The 23,701-nt window shown below is 43.9% G+C and overlaps 2 protein-coding genes across 6 annotated transcripts in view; one reads left to right on the top strand and one right to left on the bottom strand.

The window, feature by feature from the left end:
- ankrd13b (ankyrin repeat domain 13B) overlaps window positions 1-5,709 on the bottom strand; it is an 18,371-nt gene extending 12,662 nt beyond the window's left edge. For both annotated transcript variants that reach the window (XR_003890113.1, XM_011608214.2), the window contains exons 1-3: window positions 5,570-5,709; window positions 4,977-5,428; window positions 33-168 (exon numbers count right to left, since the gene is read on the bottom strand). Coding sequence is in view for 1 of the 2 variants with exons in the window: in XM_011608214.2 (XP_011606516.1) it covers window positions 33-168; window positions 4,977-5,081 (241 nt within the window). In the remaining variant the exon portion in view is untranslated. The remainder of the gene's footprint in view (window positions 1-32; window positions 169-4,976; window positions 5,429-5,569) is intronic.
- git1 (G protein-coupled receptor kinase interacting ArfGAP 1) lies at window positions 5,649-23,701 on the top strand. Of its 4 annotated transcripts, XM_029844349.1 has the most exons (21): window positions 5,649-5,787; window positions 8,680-8,813; window positions 9,151-9,263; window positions 9,890-9,995; window positions 10,154-10,240; window positions 10,345-10,475; window positions 11,449-11,543; window positions 11,630-11,672; window positions 12,249-12,275; window positions 13,277-13,325; window positions 13,714-13,786; window positions 14,190-14,287; window positions 14,810-14,921; window positions 15,111-15,235; window positions 15,605-15,757; window positions 17,388-17,735; window positions 18,603-18,683; window positions 19,519-19,595; window positions 20,668-20,844; window positions 20,944-21,007; window positions 21,110-23,701. In XM_029844349.1, the coding sequence occupies exons 1-21, from the start codon at window positions 5,736-5,738 to the stop codon at window positions 21,323-21,325; spliced, it is 2,361 nt and encodes a 786-aa protein (XP_029700209.1). In that variant the 5' UTR covers window positions 5,649-5,735; the 3' UTR covers window positions 21,326-23,701. The 4 variants fall into 4 exon arrangements, with proteins under 4 accessions (XP_029700209.1, XP_011606513.2, XP_029700210.1 ...); XM_011608211.2 differs by lacking the exon at window positions 12,249-12,275; XM_029844350.1 differs by lacking the exon at window positions 17,388-17,735.

Genomic DNA, 23,701 nt, shown 5'->3' with positions numbered 1-23,701 from the left:
ATGGCAGTGGTACCACGCATGCACACACTTACCACTCCAACCATTGTGGTTCTGTTTGTTAACATTAGCTCCTTGCTGTAGGAGGATCCTGGCACAATCCAAGTGGCCAAGGGTGACAGCCAGATGCAGAGGTGTCCGGCCCCTGGGGTCCAGAGACTCTAAATCCGTCTTGAAGAGAAAAAGAGGGAGTAAAAAGGTGAGAAAAAGTGAATTCAACATTGGCACAGCATTACATTACCTGCACCTCTACGTACGAATATAACCCAACCATTTATTTCACATAGTAATTAGATGCAGTTGTGGTCTAGCGGAATTCTCTTTAACACAAACATTTGGTCTGCATCAGGCAGTGATGAGAAATGCCATTTTGTACACCTGGAACTGTCAAAAAAAGAGACATAGACAGTCTTTTAGTATATAATAATGCTAGTTTTTAGAATGTTCTGCAGCATTAGTAAACGGAGCTCCCAATTCTGCTGTAAAATTAGGTCAAATACAGCTTTCTAAATGTAACAATAGCAAAGTTAATCCAGTGGTAACAACTTTAAGGACACAACAGTTTAACTTCAATTCAACTGTCTCGGCGTTGCAAACAGCTTGATACAGTATATTGGCATCTGTTACCATGTCATTTTCTGTTCATTACTATCGTGTGTTTGCTAATCTCTATTAACAAAGTCACAATTCATGTTTAACCACCACCACCAATAAGAATCTGATGGGTCTAGAACAAGAGGACAAGGGACTTGCCAGTCTCTTTCTTGGTTGCTAAAAGTGCCTTTTGTGCTCGTGTCTGGGAGAAAACGAACTCATATAGTTGGTTTCACCTCAACACATAGTTTGTAACCAACCTCTTGGATTGGTGGTTAGCTTTGTCTGTGAGCTGTGTCAACTAATTTTATATTGGACTTTACCCCCAGTAAATGAGAGGCTTTACTTACTGTTTCTCCAAGTTGGGTAAAGAGCCCTTTTTTAAAACCAAAACCAAATCTCGGAAAGCCCCCGCATGGCTTCCTCTCTTGTTCACCTGAAGGGATTCGATATGATTGTGGCCAATAACTCTGTGTCATGGGGAGTTTGAGAGGAATAGATGGTTGGTCAAACCTTGAAATGGAGAGGAACACTATAAGTATCCTTCTGGAGGTTCAACAGTGGACCAGCTCAATACCCTTTTCATGGTGCTGAAGGGTCCATATCAGTTTGCTCAGCAAGTCTTCAGATGCTTTGTAGACTTCGAGGGCTTAATATATATCATGGCCTATTTGATCTCTGTGCTTTTGTGACACCTTGTTGCACCACATCCAAACTAAATCTTACTAAATATATTCTCCAGAGAGATTCAGTAGGCGGCCTATAGGTTTTTGAGCAGCCACCACCACTCTCCTTTTTATCTTCAGCGGAACAGCCTGCACAGCATTACAAGGAAGTATGATAGCAAAGCCGCTCCAACTAGTCCAAACACAACACAACGTGTCGAGTGAGTGAAATGTTTTGTTAACCTTAAGGACAATGCAACATATATACAGTAAGTATGGACAATTACTAGCATAATTCCAGGAATCTCACAGCCAGGCAGCAGTGACATTACTGTAGGCTGCAAAGGAGGAAAAACATCAAACCTTTTATAAAGGGGGTAAAATAGGAAGAAATTGTCTCAATGTTTTAATGTGACACCTACATATACTGTACTACTGGATCATCACCAGAAATTGATTTCAGCAATTGTTCACATGTAAGATATGGCCCATCCAGTATGATCTCAACTGGGCCTTAATTTATTTAGATTTTTGGTATATCAATGCAACATTTTAATGAAATGATCCAAGGGCTCTGGAACCACCATAAATGAAATATCCTGAAGTCACTCTGGACAATTTAGGCACAGGAGGGACATCCAGTGACATAATCACTGAATGCAATTAACTCTCGCAACTCATAGAAATTACATCAGCACATCTCAGCTTAATCACTTTACATCGGTGTAATGTGGCATCCCCTGGGTATTCTATTATCAGGCTGAGGGCTGCAAAGTCTTGGCACTTGAGTTCTGCAGAATTTAGTAGTTTGTTCAGTTTTCTTGAAAATCCTACAAGCAATATTGTCTAGGGACAAATGCAATGTGCCTGTTGTAGTACTTTCACAACAACATGGTGGCATGTTCTACTGGAGCCACTGACGGATAGAGCCAGGCTCCACGGCAGGGTAGGACCCCTTGGCACTGCCGCACGTTTTGATCCTGGTGTAATCATTGTGCCAGAGCATGATGCTACCCGGACGAGCCGCCAAAACCAGATGAAGGCCAGAAAGGGGGCCGATCTAAGTACCTACCCTTGAACAGGAATTTGATTAGGCCCCCGTAAGATTCTACAAATGGCCGTTCTGGGGCAATTCCTCCATTGGAGACACACAGTATTGGCTCCCCCTTCGTAAAATTATGCTAAGGTTCCTGCAGTAGAAACACATCTAATGTAGGGTGTCATAGGGAAGGGCTGCATAAGTTCCACATAGAGGCCAGTCTGCTGAATTTCTATCAGTCCATGTTAGACAATATACTGGTGTACTGTATTACGTGTGCTGGGGACAAGCAAAGGCTACACAACACCATCCACTGCCTCCTGCCATCCCCGGTGGACATTGCCAACTCTTGTTGCGTCAACAGGTCATCAAGGATCCATATCCAAGCACTAACGCCCTGGCCAGGGTCACTGCAACCTGTTGCGCTCTGGCACGAGGACGTAGGACACCATCAGGAGTTATGAAAGCATCTCCTAAATGACTTAAATGTAACTGCACTACAATCAGTGTTATTCACTTCACCAAGACATATGAAGTTGAGTTGGAGTCAACAAGGAGATGCCATCTCCAGCAAGACCTGCAATTTTAAGACGTAGCGTAGTCCGGTGGTGAAGGAGAGGAGGAATCAATTAAGAAACTCTGGAGTTTGTGATTGTATGATTTATAGAAGAAACCTTTACTGCAGCACAAGGGGACACTCGCAACAGTCTTGCATGTGGCCAGCACTGCATGAATCCTGTATCTTTCTTCTCTACAATAATGCATTATTTATGGTTATCTCTATATGTGGACCAGGTAGCCCCCTTTGCTCCCTTCCTTCATTCCTTGTGCAGTATACACATGGTTGTTTGCAGCATCAATCTAACACCATAGCTGACATAAGGAGCAACCCAACCCCTTATTCAAACCTCAAGTATGCTATCTAAATTAATGGTTATTTGCTTTATTATAACCAAACTTGGAATATCTCAAAACAAATCTAAATTAGATCAGTTAATAAATGGGATACACAACATAGCACACACGGAGTCATTGCTTGCAGGACCAATGATGCCCCTTGGATATCTCTCATGCTACCAGTAGTTATTGGTGCTGAGGGAGGCGGCGTTTTGAGGAGAGTAATGAACAAAAAAAATTGAGAGGATGCGTTGGGAGAGAGTTTATTAGGATTAATGCAACAAAGTGATGTTTGTAGCAGAAAAAGGGCTATCTTAAATTTGCAGCAGCATTTCTTCATTGTTCTTCCAATCATGGTTGCTGACGTCCGTGAATTTATTGACCCCGCCGTGTTATTATAGAGCAGTGCAAACAGCATCTGCAAAGTCCATTAATGATTAATAGGCCAAATTGAATTATACTTATTGAAAAGCCATACACGTGGGAGGCTTCACCTGACCAATTCATCATCAGTGAATAAAGGTTTCTCAAAATTCAGCATTTCATATTCCTGAGACTTTAAAGTACATGAGCCTTTGCTCTATACTAGCCATCCCCTTGGTCTAAAGCATCTTCCAACAACGTCTAAAAACAACATAAGTTGTTCAAAACATTTTCCATGCACACTTTTAGCCCTCTGGTCAGTCACGAGAGGTCTCAGTCAATGCATCGCCACTTCGTGCTGAAGATGATAGAAAATACAGTGGATGATGAACAGAGTTACTCCCTTTTTGGTATGTCTATGCAACATTTTAATAAAGAGATATTGTGTTGAGAATATCGGTATGGATTTGTTTATCTTATCATTGTATTCACTCTTATTGGATTAAGACCCAGTAAGAGCCTAATGGACACTGAAATGTTCCAGTGGCCTCAGTTCATTAACTAACCAAGTAGGTTAAGTTGTGCGTTTCAAAGCATTACTGTGGTTTTTGGGTTTGGCTCGGCCAACATAACAGCATCACTGCTCGAAATAAAATGCTTTATTTCTTTTGTTTTCCAATATAATCAAACCATTATGAACCGAATCTCTGCCTTTGCTTGCACCTCACGTCGCTGAAATAAAGCTGCAACCCTGCTTATTGAAGTTATTGAAATGTCAGGAGCTGTTAAGATGTTAAGTGTTAAAAGGGCGTTTGCGTGAAAGCTGGGTGAGACTTTTGAGACTACCGTACTGCAGCTGACGATGGAGAGACTCAAAAATCTGCTTTATGCCACCTGCTCTTCTTCTGAACAATGAAATTTCACAAATGTGATTGCACTTATACTCCCTTCTTTTTGTTTTAACTTTTATTTTGATCACAGGTTGAAAACCATTTATGTGCCTTTGTGAATATCACATCCTGATGATTTCATTACTACATCACTACAACTCGTGGCAACAGGTCATCCACAAGCCTGTGCCATCCACTAATAAATGGAATAGGTACCATGGACTTACAGCAACCAGACTACAGTACACACACACACACACACACACACACACACGCACGCACGCACACACACACACACCCATCATCATGTACACTTTTCCAGAAATGAACTTTCCATGCACAAAATAAAGGAAGGGTTATTTCTTTAAAAGTGTGGCCACGTGTACCACTTATTTGAGCTTTAAAATCGGATGCCAGTGACGTTAAACATCGACGTGCACGCGTCTCATGCCAGAGAAATAACAATTTAACATAAATGCCAAATGAAGAGGACCCGGGCGTGTGTGTACGGTGCACAAAGCTGGCTCTCACCTGTCCCCTGGAGCCCAGCTCCTTCTCCAGCTGTCGGTGTTTGTTGTGCCACACCAGATAGTGGACAGGATAGCGACTCTTCTCCGGGGTTTTCTTTGACATCATTCTCTTTCATCCAATGCACAGAACAGTCAATTTCTGCCTCTCAGTTCACGCTATTGCAACGATCCAGCCCATCATCCCTCATGATGCTCGAAGGTGTCGGAAGATCGGAACATCTCTGGCTGCGGAAAGAACTTCCAGACGCCCCGCTGATTGTCTCGATAGACTGGGCTACACCTTGATTCCTCACCCATCCGCTCCTCCGCCTCTTGCTTCCCTTCACTTTTTCCTCTCATGTCTACTCCATCCTCCTGCTTTACTCCTCCCAGCCTCTGCTGACAGGCAGGACGCGCTGACAAACTGCAATAAAATGTGCATTCAATGCATCCAACCGTCTTTTTAGGATGTATCTGCCAACACGGAACACGAACAAAACAACAATCACAATAATATTAGTAATAATAATAATAATAATGATGATGATAATGATAACAATAATAAAGGTCTATATCTGTCATCATATATGGGGGAGGAGGGGGATGGACACTAACCTCCAGGAAATTTAGCTGCGATCTGGCCGCGGAGGCAGCCCCAGCACCCGGCTTCCGGGGATTCAGGGGCAGCATCGGTTGACGGAAGACGTCGGTTGCTAAGTTGGGCTAAAGGGTGAATCGCATCACTACATTCGTCCACTTCTCCATTGCGGTAGCTTTCGAGATGTCCAGGAAGCTGCAAAGGACGGAAGTGTGCGCCGACTGCAGTGCACCAGGTGAGTGAATGCGGGCGCAAAATGGAACACAGCCGAACAAAAACCGTCGGAGAGAGGCGGGTATGATTCGAAAGAAGGCCAGAGCTGCTGTCACTGTCAGTGGGTCCGCGGAGTAGGAAAACAGCCGGGGCTCTCCAAAGTGGCGCAGGCCGAGCATAAACACCGGCAAATCTGGAAGATACATCCCCACATTTCCCTGTTGCCCAAAGTTAAATCGCTCAGTCGATGATATTAGAAGGATAAACCCAGAGATGACATGTTGGGAGTACAAGTTTTAGCCCTATGAGATGTTGGGGCTCAGATTTCCAGTCTCCCCCCTAAAGAGTCGTTTGTTTTGATTTTGCCGAGCAGGCCGATTTGATCACATTTAATCTTTTGTTTGAGCTTTTATTCAGAAAAGCGTCAGAATGTCCAGGTTTATTGGGTTATTGGAGCAGAGAGCACCGCTAACGACGATAGCTTAGCTAACTTTGGCTAAACTCTCTCTTTTTTTAACGCGTCATAGTCAAACAAAGCTCCGACTGGATTATTATCTTATATTTTTAGAATCCCATATAGGTTAGCCGCTCCGTGGGGATAGTCCTGCGTATCTGTGGGCCGTGATCAAGAAAAAAAATGAATTTTATTCATTGTGTTGTTTCATTCAGTTCATTGCAATTAAGCCTGGCTGTTATTGTAACAAGCATTCTAATGACAAGTGGATATAAGGCCACAAAATAACAATTAACCTTACATTTACTGTATGGATATTTTATGTAGCATTGCTTTAACTTTTAATGTGAGTTAAATGCTATAACAATGTGTTAAAATTGTTTGTTCTGCTTACCTGAGGATAAAATGAATTTCAGGGAATTAAATAGTGTAAAAGGATGTATTTGTGAAGAGAATAAAGTATCTTATTTTACCATAGGGTCCATATCTATATGAGTATTCAGCATTAAAACGTCCATTTTGAATACACTGATTCCCCCCCCCCCATTAATTAATAAGCTTGGCATGTATTGTGATGAGCTACATTGGGAATGTACATTTAACGACCTTGGCTACAGTTTAATCAACGTTAAAAACATGTCTTTGTGTGACCATGTGCTTATTCTAACGAGTGTTTGTCTGAATCTGACCCCATGTCTTTCAAATAGACCATACCAGGATGAACATTATTACTTTCTGCCGCCCTGCCTGTTTGACCTCACACGACCTAACGTAACGTCCTTAGTGTTTGCATTCGTTTGTTCGTTAGCTCGGGCAGCTTCTCCCTCTGCAGGTGACCTGTCTGCATGCTTTACCTCCTTGCCGGCTCAACCCGTAGCCCCTGTTTGGTCACCCAAACCCACAATCTTGCTAACTAGTCCCGGTTAGTAGCCAGAGAAGCTTTTCTGGAGGAAACACTGAACTAACTTTGACTGGGGATGAATGACGTGTGTGGTTCTGGCTGTTTGCTGTATATTCCTACATTTTGAATCAGCTGTTTTCCTCTTGCCCCTCCTCATGAAACATGCACACACATGTAGCACATTCTGCTCAATGCTGTCATTTACATGTAGGCAGCACACCAATAACATGACCACAGAGGACTTGTGATTTTCCAAGCCAGTTTCCTTTGTCATGTGACAGGACAGCGTGATTATAGCAATGTTGTCATCGTCACAATTAACTTTTAATTGAGTGCAGAGTCATTTGTTGGAGGGCTACGTAGCCTCTTCACTGCCATTGCATTTGCTTTCGTTTTATTGGTACCACAGTAGCATCTGTGTTATATTCCTGCATTGTGTCTGAATGTGCTGATCTCATTGGATGATATACATTAATGATCATTTCCAGGCTTCCAGCGAGGATATTTCCTGGCTGTGTTCTCAAATATCATCTTCGGGCCCAGAAATTCAAGCTCGAGTCCTACGTCAGACATGAACGAGCATCAAGGCCCTCCCTGCTGTAGCATGCCATAAAAATCATGTTAAAGTATGACATCACACAACTTGACATGTCAGTTCAAATACAGTATGTCATACAATTACTATGTAACTGACCAGGTACCTATTTTAATGGCATGTAATATGAATTTAACTGGAGAGCATGGATTCAGTTCTAACCTTTATTTTGAATTGGGAAACAAAGATAGAACTATATTGAAAACAAAAGGACATAAAACAGAAATAAAATCTTGTTAAATGGAGGCCAAATTCAATAATACAGCTGAGTTTAGAGATGTACTCTGTGGCACTGCTGGAACTTATGGTCTTATAGTTGCACAAGAGGAAAAGTCACAAGGTCAATAGTATGAATAGGGTTCTTATGGCCCAAGGCATGCTTGACAAACTGGTGAAAGATTTATTCTGTTCAAACTGGAGCTGCTCTGTAATGGCTGTCAAAAATGCAGAAATAAGCGCACAATAACCGGGATCCTTCTTCTCAGGCTTGTGTTTTAATATACCCCAGATATCTGGAGTTGTTTCGAGATAGTGTGACATTTGAATTCTTTGAATTTTATCACTCCTGTGTTTCTGTTTTATCAGTAGTTAATATACAACTGAAGCCAAGCTCGTCCCCTTTGTTCTATTCTACGGGGTGGAATTCTTTATTGAGCTACATTGTATGATGCTGTTATTATGTCGTGCTGTTTATGTACGGTAGCTATTACCATGGTAACGGCCTTCAGTGGAAATACACATCAGTCCCGTACCAGAGCATACTTTACTGAACAGTACCGGTATATAACAAGGACTAAACCTAATTCTACATTTTATTCATGTATTTGCCGCTGCTTTATCTTTGAAAATTACCCAAGCTTATTAAAGGACTATTTCAGCCGTCCTTGATAGCAGTGGAAGCTGTTTGATACAGAATTTTGTGTTAAAATGCTCTGATATCACTTTTTTTGTCTGTCACTGCCAGACCCCGGCTGGACCAGTATCAACCGAGGGGTCCTGATCTGTGATGAATGTTGCTCGGTCCATCGTAGCTTAGGACGCCACATCTCCATTGTCAAGCACCTGAGGCACAGCGGGTGGCCTCCTGCTCTGCTGCAGGTAAGGTCGGAAAAGTAGGAGCGAACGGGTGAAAAGGGCACGTAGGTGTTGCTGGAACGACCTCTGGAACTGACTTGCTGAATGTGCTTTGTCAGGTTTCACAGCAGCAACCTTGGGTTGCTGCTTGTTTATGGGTCCTTCTACTCTGAGTTTAAGTGCTGCCCATCATCAGTCACATTAACAGTAATGATCTCATTCCTATGGCCGACATAATGGTCCGCACCACAATGCCGCTGCCCTCTTTGGCAAATAGAAGTGCTGTTCTTTCAAGAAGAAAACGTGTAATTCTCTCCACATATACGGACTTGACTGTACATACTGTACGTGTGTGTTTCAGATGGTTCAGACCTTAGCTAGCAATGGGGCTAACTCCATTTGGGAACACAGTCTGCTGGACCCTGCTCAGGTGCAGAGTGGTCGTAGGAAACCCAACCCGCAGGACAAAGTCCAGTAAGTTTTCCTCCAACCCTACCTTCAGTACGCTTGCATGCACTGATCAGTTGAATCATGCACGACTTTGACTTTGGCGTCTCGGCGAAATTCGGCCCTTGTCCCGGTTTTCGTGCACCAGAGGAAAGTCGAATAACTGAGGGGAGCGTATCCTCCTCCTTAGCTACAGGTGGTGCTATGTGTCTTTTCTTGACCTATTATGTCATTAAAAGGGAGATGGATAATTGTACAGCTTCCCTCATCTCATACGTAACGTACACGGTACTTATTGTTTACATAAGTTGCTGATTCCGAGATTATCGTTCCAGGGTCATAGGCCACCGTGGGGGGTTGTGCAGCGTGCCCACAGGCGTTGCCTAGTTTAACTCCGATTAGAACATGCCGGAGAAAGTCCATTTCCAAAGGCATTTTCTGGGTGTTTTAGTCGGTTAAAGACAACTCCGATATCAGTGTGACTAACGCGTTATGGTGCACATTAGTTGTCCAGTTATAGTCGGATTAAAGCAATAATTTATCCCGTTCAAGCGTCATGTAAACGTACTGAGTGTGCTGTGTGGTCACATGGTCTGAACTGGCAAAGCTTCTTTCTGATTCCATGCATTTGAATTCTACTTCCTAACGTCTAGTCCAACCAAGTCAGAGTTCATCAGAGCCAAATACCAGATGCTGGCTTTTGTGCACAAGTTACCCTGTCGAGACGATGATGGTGTCACAACTAAGGACCTCAGTAAGGTGAGGACTCACGATATACAGTCAAAACCAGCAACGGAACCCAGTGCTCAAAGCAATAAAGGGCATAAGAGCATCTAACATCATCACCATCAGAATATACTGTATGTTTACTGTATTGTTGATGTCAATCATCACTCTCATTTACCTCCATCGTTTAGCAACTCCATTCAAGTGTGAGGACGGGGAGTTTAGAGACGTGTCTCCGCCTCCTGTCCCTCGGGGCTCAAGCCAATTTCTTTCATCCGGTCAGAAAAAAACAATCTTTGTAGCACTTCATTCTGGACAAATTATACAGTAATATTTTTTTTACTCCGGGGCTGAAAGTCTGTGTATCTACCTGACTGTTTAGGAAAAAGGCACCACTCCACTCCATGTGGCAGCAAAGGCAGGTCAAATTCTACAGGCTGAGTTGCTAGTGGTGTACGGTGCAGACCCCGGTGCACCCGACATGAACGGACGCACCCCTATGGACTACGCCAGGTATGGACCGTTTTGCTAGTATCTAGACCAAATATTGAGGTTATGCTCACTCTACACCACCCAGTAATAGGAGGGAACGTAAATCTGGCTTGTAACCCAGATTATTATTATTGTTTACCACCTCTCAAGATTTTAGAGGCAGCGCATGCTATTTTCACACAAGAACACTTACCGAGAAAGTTAAAACCTGAATAATATTGACAAACACTCAAGTTCAGTTTGATCCATCAGCCTCCCAAATTAACTAATTATTGAAGCGTATCAACCTGCCAAGAACAAATGAAGAGCATGAGGACCTTTTAACATACTACGTACCTACTAGTACAAGGACTAAAGGCCTCAGGTTCAAGGTGCATGAATTGTCATTTTAATTGCTCAACAAACAACAATGATGGATGATTAAGTAAATGTGAGTATTTGGGCTTTTAGCATTAGCATCAACAAAAGGTTTGGTTTTAATTGTTGCTTTTCACATAATCTGCATCCACACAGACACATTTAGTGGCCGACGGTGTGGTTGCAGTGCAGCAGAGTGAGTTCTGTCCCACTTCAGCAATGTCACATCCTTAATGAACCACTATGTGTTTAATGTGATGGGGGACATTAGGCCGATCTGCTGCTTTAATGTGATGCCCTGTGCTCTGGTTATCGGGACGTTTTTGCTGTGTAAGAGTTTCCTGCTACTGTGTTGGCACATTTCTGCACCTTCCCATGATTTGTCAAGTTCTCTCCGCGCGCTGATGTATCTGATCGATGCGACGGTTTTGCCTTTTTCTTCGTTTATTCTTAAGTCGTTTTACCGACCAATTGCTCAAAAATTGCTTTTTTTGCGGGAGCCCCCCCAAGTATCTTGTTCCTCTAAACATTTTGTGAGTACTTGGAATGAAATGTCCCATTTGAGTTCCTTTACGGGTAAATGAAAGCAGTTCTTGGTGTGTGTGTGTGTGTCTGTGTGTGTGTGTGTCTGTTCCAGGCAGGCGGGCCATATAGAGCTGGCAGAGAGGCTGGTTGAGTGTCAGTATGAATTGACAGACAGACTAGCCTTTTACCTTTGTGGACGGCGACCAGGTAACAGACTCCACCAGTTTTATTAGTAGTTATTAAAGACAGTTTATGGTGACTTTTGCTGAGTAGATTTACCCATTTGTTCTCAGATCACAAGAATGTTCATTATATCATCCCTCAAATGGCAGACAGGTATGGATGAGGATAACTGTATTTTCTCTCAAAGTATCCTTTGTTCACGTGCATGGAGGGCTACAAATGCATGGACGCTCTCTTTTTTTATTATTCTTAGTCTGCAGCTACTTGACCTGCCGCACTTCTTTGACTTTTTCAACTCTTCTACTTGACACAGCGTAACTTGTAAAAGAGGCTGTGAGCATATATCGTCACATTGAAGGAACGAAGCTTAATGGTTTTCAAGCTTGCACACGTTGTGCGTGAAAACATTGAATTTCTGCCTACTGTGCATGTGTAAAAGGGGCTCCAAATACCAGAGATCCCATCAGTTAGCACTGAAACACACGGACATACGTGATTTAGCTGGGTGTTACCGGCCACATCCAAAAGGCATTTGAAAGGAAGTGGTGCGGAACATCATCTATTGTATGCGAGCGCTGCCATCTCATTCCTCTATTCTGGTCTGTAAAATGGTTATCCTTCATAATAATACCAGTTGTGATGTGACTTTTCTATCCTCCTTTTTCTGTTTCCACTTTTTTCCACACTCATCCTATGTTCTCTCTCTTTTGCTGTGCTTGGTGGAGCCAGAGCTCGTCCTAAGTGTCCGACACAGAGGTATCATCACTTTCCTTGTTTCTTTTCTATATGCCTCCCTTCATTTCAGCTCACTTTGCTGCCCTGTCTCTTAGAGAGTTCCCAAGTAAACTAAACAAGTAATTGTGCTCAATGACTAAAACAAACCTGCAGTGGGAGTGGTGATTTCTTTGTTGATTTGAAGTTTAAACCCTGTAGCCAACTCAAGTTTAGCTAGAATCAGGTGGCTCCATTAGTAACCGATGTCGATAGCAGCGTTAAACTCTAAATGAAATTCAGGTTGTACAGCTCTCGCTGAGGCGGCAGCTGAGAGAAACGCCTGCAGCCCTGCCTTAGAAACACAACACAAGCTGGAGCGGTTTTAAATAATGTTTCTCCTGTTACCACCACAGCACAGCTGCACTCATTAGATATGATAGATTGAATTGTAAGTTCCAGTGGAAAATCATGATTTGTTGCTCCTGAATTCCAGCATCACACTCCTGCCACACATTTAACCATCCCATAATGGCTTCTTTCACCTCTTTGTACAGACCCACCGCAGACAATGTTATCTTCTGTGCACACACAAAGTTTGATGGTAGTTTGCAGACAATTTTTCCACCTACATTTGTTCGTGATCCCCCACGTTTACCTTTAGCCATATGTGGTTAAACCTCTGCATTGTGTCAGCTCATAACGTGTGTGTCTGTGATAGTGTTGCACTATTTTAATACAGTGTGTCATTACAGCAGAAATAGGTATTTTCACACTCTTCTGATTTGTAAATAAATTGAAAACAGTTGACAGCAATATGTATATGCTAATGTATATCCCGATATTTACCTGCAAAAACTGCACCCTGCATTCCACCAAATCCATACTGTATGTGCTCTTATTGTGTACCGCTCTGCACCCATCCTCCCTCCTCCCCTGTTTATCTTATCTCTATATGCATGTCTTTGTTCCTTCCTTCCTCCCTCTCACTTTCTTTATTCTGTTGTATTGTTGTCTGTATAACTCTTTTCTTCTGTGTATTGTAGTTTGGACCTGTCTGAATTGGCAAAGGCTGCCAAGAAGAAGCTACAAGCAGTGAGTTTGGTTGTGTTGTGGGATTTAAATAAAAACTCTCTGCGTATAAATACCTAATGGGACCGCGAAGAAGCGCAGACCGGTACTATTATGTGATATGTTACATTACAGCCTGACCCGATTTCACCGCTGAGTACTGTACATTCAACAGATCAGCGTAGCTTAGCATAGGCCACAATACAGTCAGCTTAATTGGCAACTATTATTAATGAAAACACATATAACGGTTACTGTAGTTTTCATGTAGTTTGGGGAAAAAAATGAAAAAGATTAAAAGTAAACTAGGAAAAGGGTGAGAACTCCAGTTGGTGTGACAAGCACATGGTTTATTGCAAAAAGTCTGAGGTGTAAATTAGTTTCTTGGATGAAGTTTGTTTGTGTTTTGCAGCTCAACAATCGGCTGTTTGAGGAACTGGCAATGGACGTTTATGACGAGGTCGATCGCAGAGAAAATGATGCAGGTGGGCCTCATTCTGCCTCGTTACCATCATATTTTGTACCATATCAAATGACAAAAAACACTTCCACCTTTTATGATACTAGAAAAAAGAATGAGAAGTAAAATACTGGAATAAAATGTAGAGTTGGAGGAAACAAAAGTTGATGTCAGAGTTGATTTAATGGAGGAATAAAGAGGTTATTTGAGCTAGCTCTATTTCCTTCGTTAGTAGTTGCACACAGAGAAACAGACATTGAATCAGATTAGTGGGATTCAAGATCCAATTTAAAGAGTCGATACATGTTTTGGGCTTCCTGTGTGTCTGATTGCGTGTGCATGTGGATACGCTGCCTATGTGGAACATGTCCGAACAGGCAACGGCAGACAAACACATTGATTTTGGTTTCTGTATTTTTTTCCCCCAGTCTGGCTGACAACCCAGAACCACAGCACGCTGGTGACAGAACGCAGTGCTGTGCCCTTCCTCCCCGTCAACCCTGAATACTCTGCCACTCGCAATCAGGTGAGACAAAACATAGACACGCGGATAAGTCCAGATCTTTTCTGTGGAAACCGTCAGTGCCATTTAGACTAATACGCTGCCTACATTTGGTTTTTTTTTATCAAGTCGAGGATTAATCCTTAATAATTGAGCAGGAATTAAAACCTAATCCAGTTGTGTTTTAATTTCTCTCACACCTGCTTTGCACTTCCTGCTTTTCTTATCTCTCCGTTTGTCCTTATTTGTGTAAAACTGTGTAAACACTGACTTTGAACACTGTCGTATTGTGCCATAATGGCACAACAAGGGGTAATCAATTAAATAGTAGTGAGGTCCAATAAATTATAGTTATCTATAAATTAGTTCCAGCCTAAAGGATCGAAGGCTTACATATCAAGTGATCTTCAGAAACCAATAAATAGAAAATGTTTTTTTGGTTTAGGGCCTGTGTGAAAAGTGTTGGATGCAGAAATTAACTGAGTATAATTTAACTGTATTGTGAATAACATCCAAACCGTCCTTGATCACTTTCTTTACCCTTAGGGACGTCAGAAGCTGGCCCGCTTCAATGCCCGGGAGTTCGCCACGCTCATCATTGACATTCTGAGTGATGCTAAAAGGAGACAGCAGGGGAAGGGTCTGAGCAGCCCCATCGGTAAGATACGAACAGGTTTTTTTGTTTTATTTAATTCTTAAATAACACTGAAAAAGAGTCTTTTTACTTAATGCATTTGTATTGGGCAGATACAATGAATTTCTATTTGATTTATGATTATCATATAAAACCAAATTATAAGTGGAGGCTGGATGAATCTGGAGTGAAAAGTTACACTTGTATTTCTAGATCCTTTAGATCTGGGCCTGGACGATGACGACCAACACGACTATGACAGCGTAGCCTCTGATGAAGACACGGACAGTGAACTGACCACCCAGAACAACAACACACAGCGCAGCAACCGTGCAAAGGTTAACCGCTACTTATTTCTGAGAGCCTCTACACGTCCAGGTGCAACTCTTTTTTTTTTTGCTACATATCATTTTAGCTTCTAAGGGACATCATAAACATATCTAGAGTCTCACTAGATATTAGGTAGAGGTAGTTAGAGGAAACCCATGGACAGACTGTTCCCCAACCAGTTCCCTGGGCTTATTTTACTTATCCACTCTATTAGCAGTTACCTGACCAAAGGTGAGGGATGGAACTCTTCCATCCACTTCCTTGACACTGGTCAAAGCTGCAGCAATCACTTTTTTCCTGCACCTGGATATATGGTCACTTCCATTAACATTTTAAACAAATGATTCATGTCCACCTTCCTCGATGCCACATTTCAGAGCATGGACTCGTCGGACTTGTCGGACGGTCCCATCACCCTGCAGGAGTACCTGGAGGTCAAGAAGGCCCTGGCTTCTTCAGAAGCCAAAGTGCAGCAGCTGATGAAAGTGAATAACAACCTGAGCGAGGAGCTCCGGCGACTTCAGAAGGAGGTATGGACAGAATACATGTAACAGTCAAAAGGGCACCGATTTCCTTTATTAGTGGTTCACAAACAGTGAATTTGTATTTGACCGCCATCTGCTGCCATAGAACAGACATCAATGTGTTTAAAATTTTGGTTTAACTTCAAAGTAAATCGTCAAATGAATCCAACCAATTGATAAATTAACCAAAAACTGGATTTTAAAAGGGAGTGAAACACTACAGAACACTATTCAATAAAATGAAAGTGTGAATCATTTTATTCGTGCATAAGGTTTATGCAACTAAACTTGCATTAACTATAGTTCATCTCCCAGTTCATCTCAAGTTCGTGTTTCAATTTTAAAAAAAAAAGCATTTTATATAAATTCTAATACTAAAAATAAGAAGAGATGTAGAGTTACTCTCAGAGCTGTCAACACGACTGACAAAATATGCAAACTAGTCACAGAGTTCAGAGTGAGTGGATGACATCTAAGTTCTATAAAACATCTAGAGTGCATGATCTCGGAGTCTTTTGCGGGATAAAGAAAAACTCGGAAGGAAGAAAAGCCAAAAAGGCTTTTGCTGTCAAAAACTATCATCATCCGTGTAGAGAACAAAAAGGTGGAATCTGCTGGTTACCATAAAACATCTGATTCCACTTTGAAGGAAGCTTCTCCTGTTCCGGAATCAGTTTGGATAACTAAGGTTAAAGATGTATCAGAATGTTGAAAAGGCTAAAATGGAGAAATAGAGCCGGAACCTTTGGGCCAAAGCTTGCTGCATCATATGTCAAACATGGTGGAGACAATGTTTTAACATGGAGATGTGCTGATACCACTGGTCTGGCCTCACTGCTGCTTATTGGTGTGACTGCCCACAGATGTAGCAAGATGAAATCTGAACTTGCTTAGCCTTGCAGAGGCCTAACGTCCCTAAATATCCTATAATATAAGTCTGAGACTCCCGACCTCAAACAAACAGCAACTTTTCTGGTAGTGAAACCCAAAACGGGGAGATACAAGCAGTGAAGGTGGTGAGGAAGCTCATCATTTATTGTCTGTGGGCTCCACTTTTCCGATACACAGGAAACCTCCATGTTTTATTTTATAGAAGCTCCGATCACGTCATTACGATCACGTCATTCATTATATTCTTTTGTGATTTCATTGTGACTCGTGACCTCACTAGTGCCATCGTATCCATCCATCTGATTTTTACTTGAGGCAAGAGTTCTGAGGAGTTCAGGGAAATCTGCCTATAGGTACCTCCTGCAGACAGCAGAACTCTGGTAGTGGAATTAGAATGTGGTCAGAAGGAATTGGGTGCATGTGAATCATCCCTTTACTCACTCCCATTTGAAGTGGTGGCAGCATGGAGGAGTGTACGTGGTCGGTGTGCGCAGGTATGTATCCTTCCACCTCGCTTCCACAGCCTAGCGTGTATTAGCATTTGACGCCATCGGTCATGCCCTTCCTCCCCAGTACTGAGTTTAGCCGATACAACTGTTCCTTAATTCTGTATTTGTGTTTGTGAATGCTTATCAATGACCATTCAGCTGACACCTCCTCCCTCCCTTTTAACCTCCTCTGCCCCCCCCCCCCCCACACACATCCTCTCATCCTTCCCTAATCCCCCCCTCCTCCTCTCCTGTAGATAACGCGGATGCAGACAGAGAACAGTGTACTGCAAGGAGGCCAGAAGGCTGGGGGCACAGCTGGCCATGGTGCCGGGGGGCCTGGTGATGGAGGAGGGGGAGTGGGCCAATGGCAAGGGGTTGGAATAAGAGGAGGAATGAGCCAAGGGGCTTTGGGCATCTTTGGGCCAGGAGTGGATCCTCCAAGACTGTCAGGTCCCTCTTCAGTCACCCCCTATTCCCATCCGCGAAGAGACCGCCAGGCCTTCTCCATGTATGAGCCTGGCGCCCCCCCTGGCCCCATGGCCCATGGTCCCCCAGCCCTGGACTCCCTAGCAGCCCGCCTACAGCCCCTCAACACTCCCAGTGTAAGTTAGACCTCCGCCAGAACCTTCCTTCCTTCTTGTTGGCCATGATTGTCTCTACTTGGCCTAAAAGATGTGTGCTAGTCCATTTCTGATCCTTCTTTCCCCCCCCTTCTCTGTCTCTGCATCTGAATTCCTGATATTTCTCTTTGAGAGGGTTGAGTCTCCCCATTGAAACGCAAGCTTCCCGAGAACAGCCCCCTTTCTGATCTGGATCTTTTAAGCACCCCAAACGGGTTTACTATAAGCCTCTAATTTCTTGGCGATCTCTCTGCACCTTTATCACCTCAGGCGGGTCTGTTCAGCTGATTAATTTCTGATCAAATCAAGCGAACGCTGATCAACAGGTGGCGTGAGTGGCATCAGCCAGCAGCGTAAGTGCTAAAGTTGCATCGTGCAAACCACCACTACCCTGGCGTGACCATGGAGCTGCGAGTCCAACTCCTCAGATCCATCCTCAGAGAATTAACCACTGTCTGTTTTCTCTCTCTTCACCTCTGTGTCCCATTGCTCACTGCAGCACAGCCTTTGGATGTAAGCATTTTCTCTGTCATCGTCTTGTTTCCCATGTCCACTAATACCACGCCCTCCCACTGATCTCGCTCCATCTCTACGCTAGCGCTTTAGCGATGGGGACTTTAGTGTCAAACGTATAGCGCAGGCAGTTTTGTCTAGATATGTGAATAAAAGGGATCTGGTTTTGTGACAGGATTGTTGAGGTAATGTGACGCTGCTTTCTCTAAACGCGTCTGTCATGTCGCTTTTCAGTTCAGCTACTTATTGTTTTCTCTGTCTTTTATTAAAACTTCTACCCTTCCCTACATTTTCTGTTTCCTTCCCTCTTTTTCTCTCCTTTCCCTCTCTTCACAGGTAAGGAAGGGCAGCCCAGGGGGCCCAGCACCATATGGCAGTCAGCATCTGTCTGGATCTACAGAGATGGGCAGATACCTGGTCAGTATGCAGGTTCCATTCTAAAAATACCATAAAATAAATGTAAACCCCAATTTTTTATGCCTCTAAAGCTGTGAGATTTTCACCGATCTTGAGGGTAGATCACTGTTTTTCACCAGTTGACCTGGTTATTTTTATTGATTATTTTTGCCTTGAAAACTGAACATTCTAACTCACTTTCCTAATAGGACCGTTTTGTTCTGTAGCCTTCGGACTCACATCTACAGAAACAAGGCTAATACACATTGCAGAAGTGTTCTTCACTCCTGAAGGCTCTTTTTAATGCTTCCACAGTGGAGATCTCCTCCAGGGGGTTATATCCAACAGGCCTGAGAGGGGAAACAGCCATGTTTGCTTGTATCTCTCTGCTCCAGACGGTGGATGTCTTCCTCTCGTGAGCTTTAGCACCCGTTGCCTAACAATGGAGGAGAACTCCAGTATTCTTTCCAGCACCGATCCTTATGTGACGGGAGGAATCAGTAATGCTCAGTAATCTGCTCAGACACGTGAGATCTTGATGATCTGGTCCTACTTCACCTGTTCCTCCTTTAAAGGGTCCAAAGTGGTACAGTCCCACTTTGGACCACCTCTTTCTGCACTACTGGAAGTCAATTATTCCCAGCTGTTGTGTTTCTGTCCCTAATGAATTCCATAAATAATGAATCCACTGCAGAAGCAATGAGGGAATGTCTCCAGGAATCAATCCTGTTCCCATTCGCTCCCATTTTTCGCTGCCATTTAGAAACGAAGCCCCTCAATATATCTTAGAAGCCATTTAACTCGGTGAGCGAGGTAACGGCTGTGGTGACTGACGGTACCGTTGCTCTGTTTCCAGGTGCCTAAACTAGAGAAGCACAGCAGCGGCAATGACAGCGACTATGACAACACACAAACATACGATGTCTCGTTAAGGTAAGGCTGTGCTGGCACCATATCTACGCTATCGCTAGTGTGATGATGGATGGATAAGGGTACATTTGATTGGTAGAACCATCCATGCAGATTGATGCGTAGGTCTTTATCTGCTACTCTACAGGGAAGTCAGAAAGTTTTTTTTGAATTTTATGGTGTTACTCAATATCCCAGAGTAACTTTTTTGCAATTTTTTTTTTAAATAAAGGAAAAACTAAAATATTACACATCCTTAAAATGTCATTTTCCTATTCTGTTTGTGGTTGGTAACGTGTTTAAACTGTTTAATACTTAAAAGGTCCCAATTATTTCAGTTTATTTAACCTGTGGAGGTCGCTGCTTGTCTGCACAATGCATTCCAGGATTGTGAAAATAAAGGGTTAATAAAGAGACATGAAATGCTTCAAAAAGAAATGTGTAAGTCAGAAGGTTAGAAGAAGAATGAACAGGCACATTTTCCAAAATTGTTACTGAATTTTCTCTGAATTCCTCAGTGTATCCTGCAGAATACTGCTGGAAAGCAACAAAAATAGAACGCAGTACGAATGTAAACTTCAAAAACTGCATCAACCCATTTCCCAGAATGCATTTCAACACAAACAACAAAAACAGTCTGTGAGGGCTTTATTAAATTTTATACAAAAAGAAACTGATTATTTTTAATGTCACCATTTAATAATGGAAGCAGATGAGAAACTGTAGTGTTTAGGACAGAAAGCCTTCAGTACCTGGTCCGGGTTCGGTCGGCCGGTCTGATCTTCTGCAGTAACGCGGTCCGGTCCGGTCCGGTCCGGTCCGGTCTTCATTGTAGCCCGAATGCTGTGCAGAGCAGGACCCTGGTGCAGGAGTTGGGCACCTGTGTCTCTGTTGAAGTATGAAATGTTCCTGCCTCTCTTTTTGTGCCTTAAGCTCCTCATTAAACTGCTAAATGTGCAACGCCACCTTTTGATGAGGGTCATTTGGAACTGTCAGCCCCTGACTGATCGACCCCCTCTGGGTATTTATGAAAACTGTCAGCATCCTTCTTCAATCCAAGGTGTTAATTAAAGCGGACCCTGATTTTTCTCGCCAGCTTGGGCCGCAGCAGCGAGGAGGAATGCCGCGGGGAGCCCGAGGAGGGTGGAGGCGGGGAGGTAGGAGAACCGGACCCCACCCTGCCTTGTACAGAGAATGTAATCCTGAAAACTGAACAGGTGACCAAGAACATCCAGGAGCTGCTCAGGGCTGCTCAGGAGTCCAAACACGACAGGTAGCAGTGACAGCGCATGCGTTTCATGGGCAAATATTTCTAAAAACCACTAACTAAAACCCCCGTGACCCGTTGATTTCGCCCAACTGGGTTCTCTAGCTTTGTCCCGTGTTCGGAGAAGATCCACACCGCTGTCACTGAGATGGCCTCGCTCTTCCCTAAAGTGAGTTTTCCATTCCCAGCGTTGTGCTGACGCATCCCCGCGTTGCTGTTTTCACCTACTCCACCTCCCCCCCCCCCCCCCCCCCACCTCTTTTGTCCACAGCGACCAGCGCTGGATGCGGTCCACTGCTCCCTCCGCCTGTTGGCCTCCAGTGCCTCCCGGTTGCAGGTGGAGTGTCGTAAGGCCGCCCCGCAAGAGCCCGGGGCCCCCGCGGTGGACTACCAGCTCCTCACTCAGCAGGTCATCCAGTGCGCCTACGATATCGCCAAGGCTGCCAAGCAGCTGGTTACCATCACCACTCGGGAGAAAAAACAGTGATGGACGTGAAGAAAGAGGGAGCGAGGACAGACGAGTGCAAGGGTGGACTAGGACTCCTTTGACTGGAAGAAAATTGGGGAAAAAAAACTACAGTATAGTTGGGAAAAACACGGAAGAGGAGTCGTGGGGAGAAAGGAGCAAATGGAAGGAAGGAAAGACACGGGAGAAGTAAAGTAACACAACAAACAGGAAAGATGAGCAAGGATTGAATATGGGATTTCAACCCGCTACCGTCTAGCTAGACGTACGGAAACGGATCAAGTGCGACTGTGAACATCACGCATGGAGGTGGCCGTGCACAGTGAATGAAGCCCGAACCACTCCCACTCCCTTTTATTCTCATTTTATTCCTCTTTCATGCACCACTAAGTAAACAAAATACTGACATACACTGGAATAACTAGGATTTGTTGTTTAAAATGCTTTTGTTTTCTTTTGTATTGATATTACTGTCTTTGTCCTCTTGAATTAACGGTTTTATTGTTTTTCAGAACGGATGAATATGAGCTTTGAACGTTTTCGTTGGGATTTCAGTAAACATGCACACGAAAGAACCTGTGGATTTCTCGAGCACATGCTATTTAATACCTAGAAGGTCCGTCGGAGTTCTCAGTCGCTGCGGAACTGCAGGTCAGCGCGGCGATTCAGCCGGGCCCCGACGGCGCCGCGGCGATGGCGGCGGCGGCCGGTCAGTTTTACTCATCTCTCAACTAAAGAAAAACGGCGACGTTGATTCACAGTTTACAAATGAAAATGCACAGTTGAATTCAGCTTGGGGTCGGGCGCCTTCGCTGCAGGGTCACCGCCCTCGATCGGCTCCCGGCGGCCCGGCTCGTCTCTCCGTTCAGCCGCTGCGACAGACACAAAACCCAGCTGCCATTTTGATCCTGTGGTGGCGTCGGTACAGCAGCCGTCGCCGGTCGGGAGGCACAAACTGGAGGTTCATTAATTCTGCATATCAAAATCAGAATTATCTCTATAACCAGTTTTACTAAATTAAGTTTGTGTTTAGAGATTAACCCGATCTGGCTTTTACAGTAGAACGTAAAGGCACGTCCAGGTCCGCCGATGATTCCGCTGTCATGTTTTTAGGGCGCTGCCTCGGTAGCCGTTCTGTTGTGCTCCCATTAAATGAGCCTCATGGGGAGCAACAGAACCAGCGTCGCTTACAGGGAGGATTTCTCTCCACAAGAGGGCGCCATTTTTGCGGATTTTTTTTATTTTATTTTATTTGTTTTTTCCTCATGAGTACATGTCTGTCGTCATGAATGTGTTGTTTTGTGATTCTCTGTCAGGACCTGCTGATCTAGGCCATATGTGTTGTCCATTCCATTCTAAGCTCTCCCAGCCTCCGCGTTCACCTCTCCACCTCAAACCAGCGTGATCAAGGACATTGAGTGGATCCACAAGTCTGGTCTGTTATCTGCTTTGTGGAGGTTGTGCGTCCTGTCCCTGGTTTGTTCTACTCTGTGTTGCCGAGAGCTACACAGATGCCTGTTATAGATCACATTATACATGTGACGACTTCTTTAAAGCGTGCTTTAGTGTCGTGGCCTCTAAGGGTCGTCCTGGTCGTCACAAGGACATTTGACTGAGCGCTGCGGTAACTCACGGAGACGTTTGCGTCAGTTTGAAGCTAAAATGGGCTTTACTTTATAAAAATCTAGTCACCAAATCATCATTGTGATCTGTAGTCTTTACGCCAGTGCAGGCCTCGTTGTTTCGGTGTCACTGGTTGTTGTACATATCGCAGATCCTTTATAAATCAGGACAGAGAACAACAGTCCGCGCGGGTGGAGGTGAAAGTTAACCAGCCTGGTTCCAGTTGCACAAATAGCACTTGTTAAAAACACTAGCTGGGTGAAGTATGTTTACACTGAAAGTTGGAGTCTTCCACAGGCCTTAGATAAAGAAGCTTAGATAGGAGACGCTGCCTTGCGTTTGGGCCGAGGCAGCGGGATGAGTCTGAAGCACAGCTGGCTGTATGGCAACGGTGGAGGTTGGTGCCCAACACATTTCCTGCTTCCCATTCCGCTCATGCACATTTCCAGAATGGTTCACGTTCAACAGATTTGCCACATCTCTTCGAGCGGAACTCACCCGTGACCTCGGACGAGTCCCAAACTAGTACAGACGTGTCATTTACAGTTGCTGGATTAGAACCTCGCGGTACCGGGCCTTTGGCACTGTGACTTTTGCTGTTACTGTCCCTCTTTCTTTCTTTACCAGGCAAAATTTGGGAGGCAGTTGACTGGAGCGTTGTCTTCACAGAAGATGATAAAAGAAACTATGATGTAGAAGAAACAATGACGTTTAAAGGTCAAATCAATGGAAACTCATAAGCTGTACATTTGTAATAAAATGATGAAACAACCA

The sequence above is a fragment of the Takifugu rubripes genome, chromosome 11 (assembly GCF_901000725.2).
Source record: "Takifugu rubripes chromosome 11, fTakRub1.2, whole genome shotgun sequence".
NCBI classification, from domain to species: Eukaryota; Metazoa; Chordata; class Actinopteri; order Tetraodontiformes; family Tetraodontidae; genus Takifugu; species Takifugu rubripes.
The sequence above is the reverse complement of the archived record's forward strand: the minus strand, read 5'-3'. Positions and strand labels throughout refer to the sequence as shown.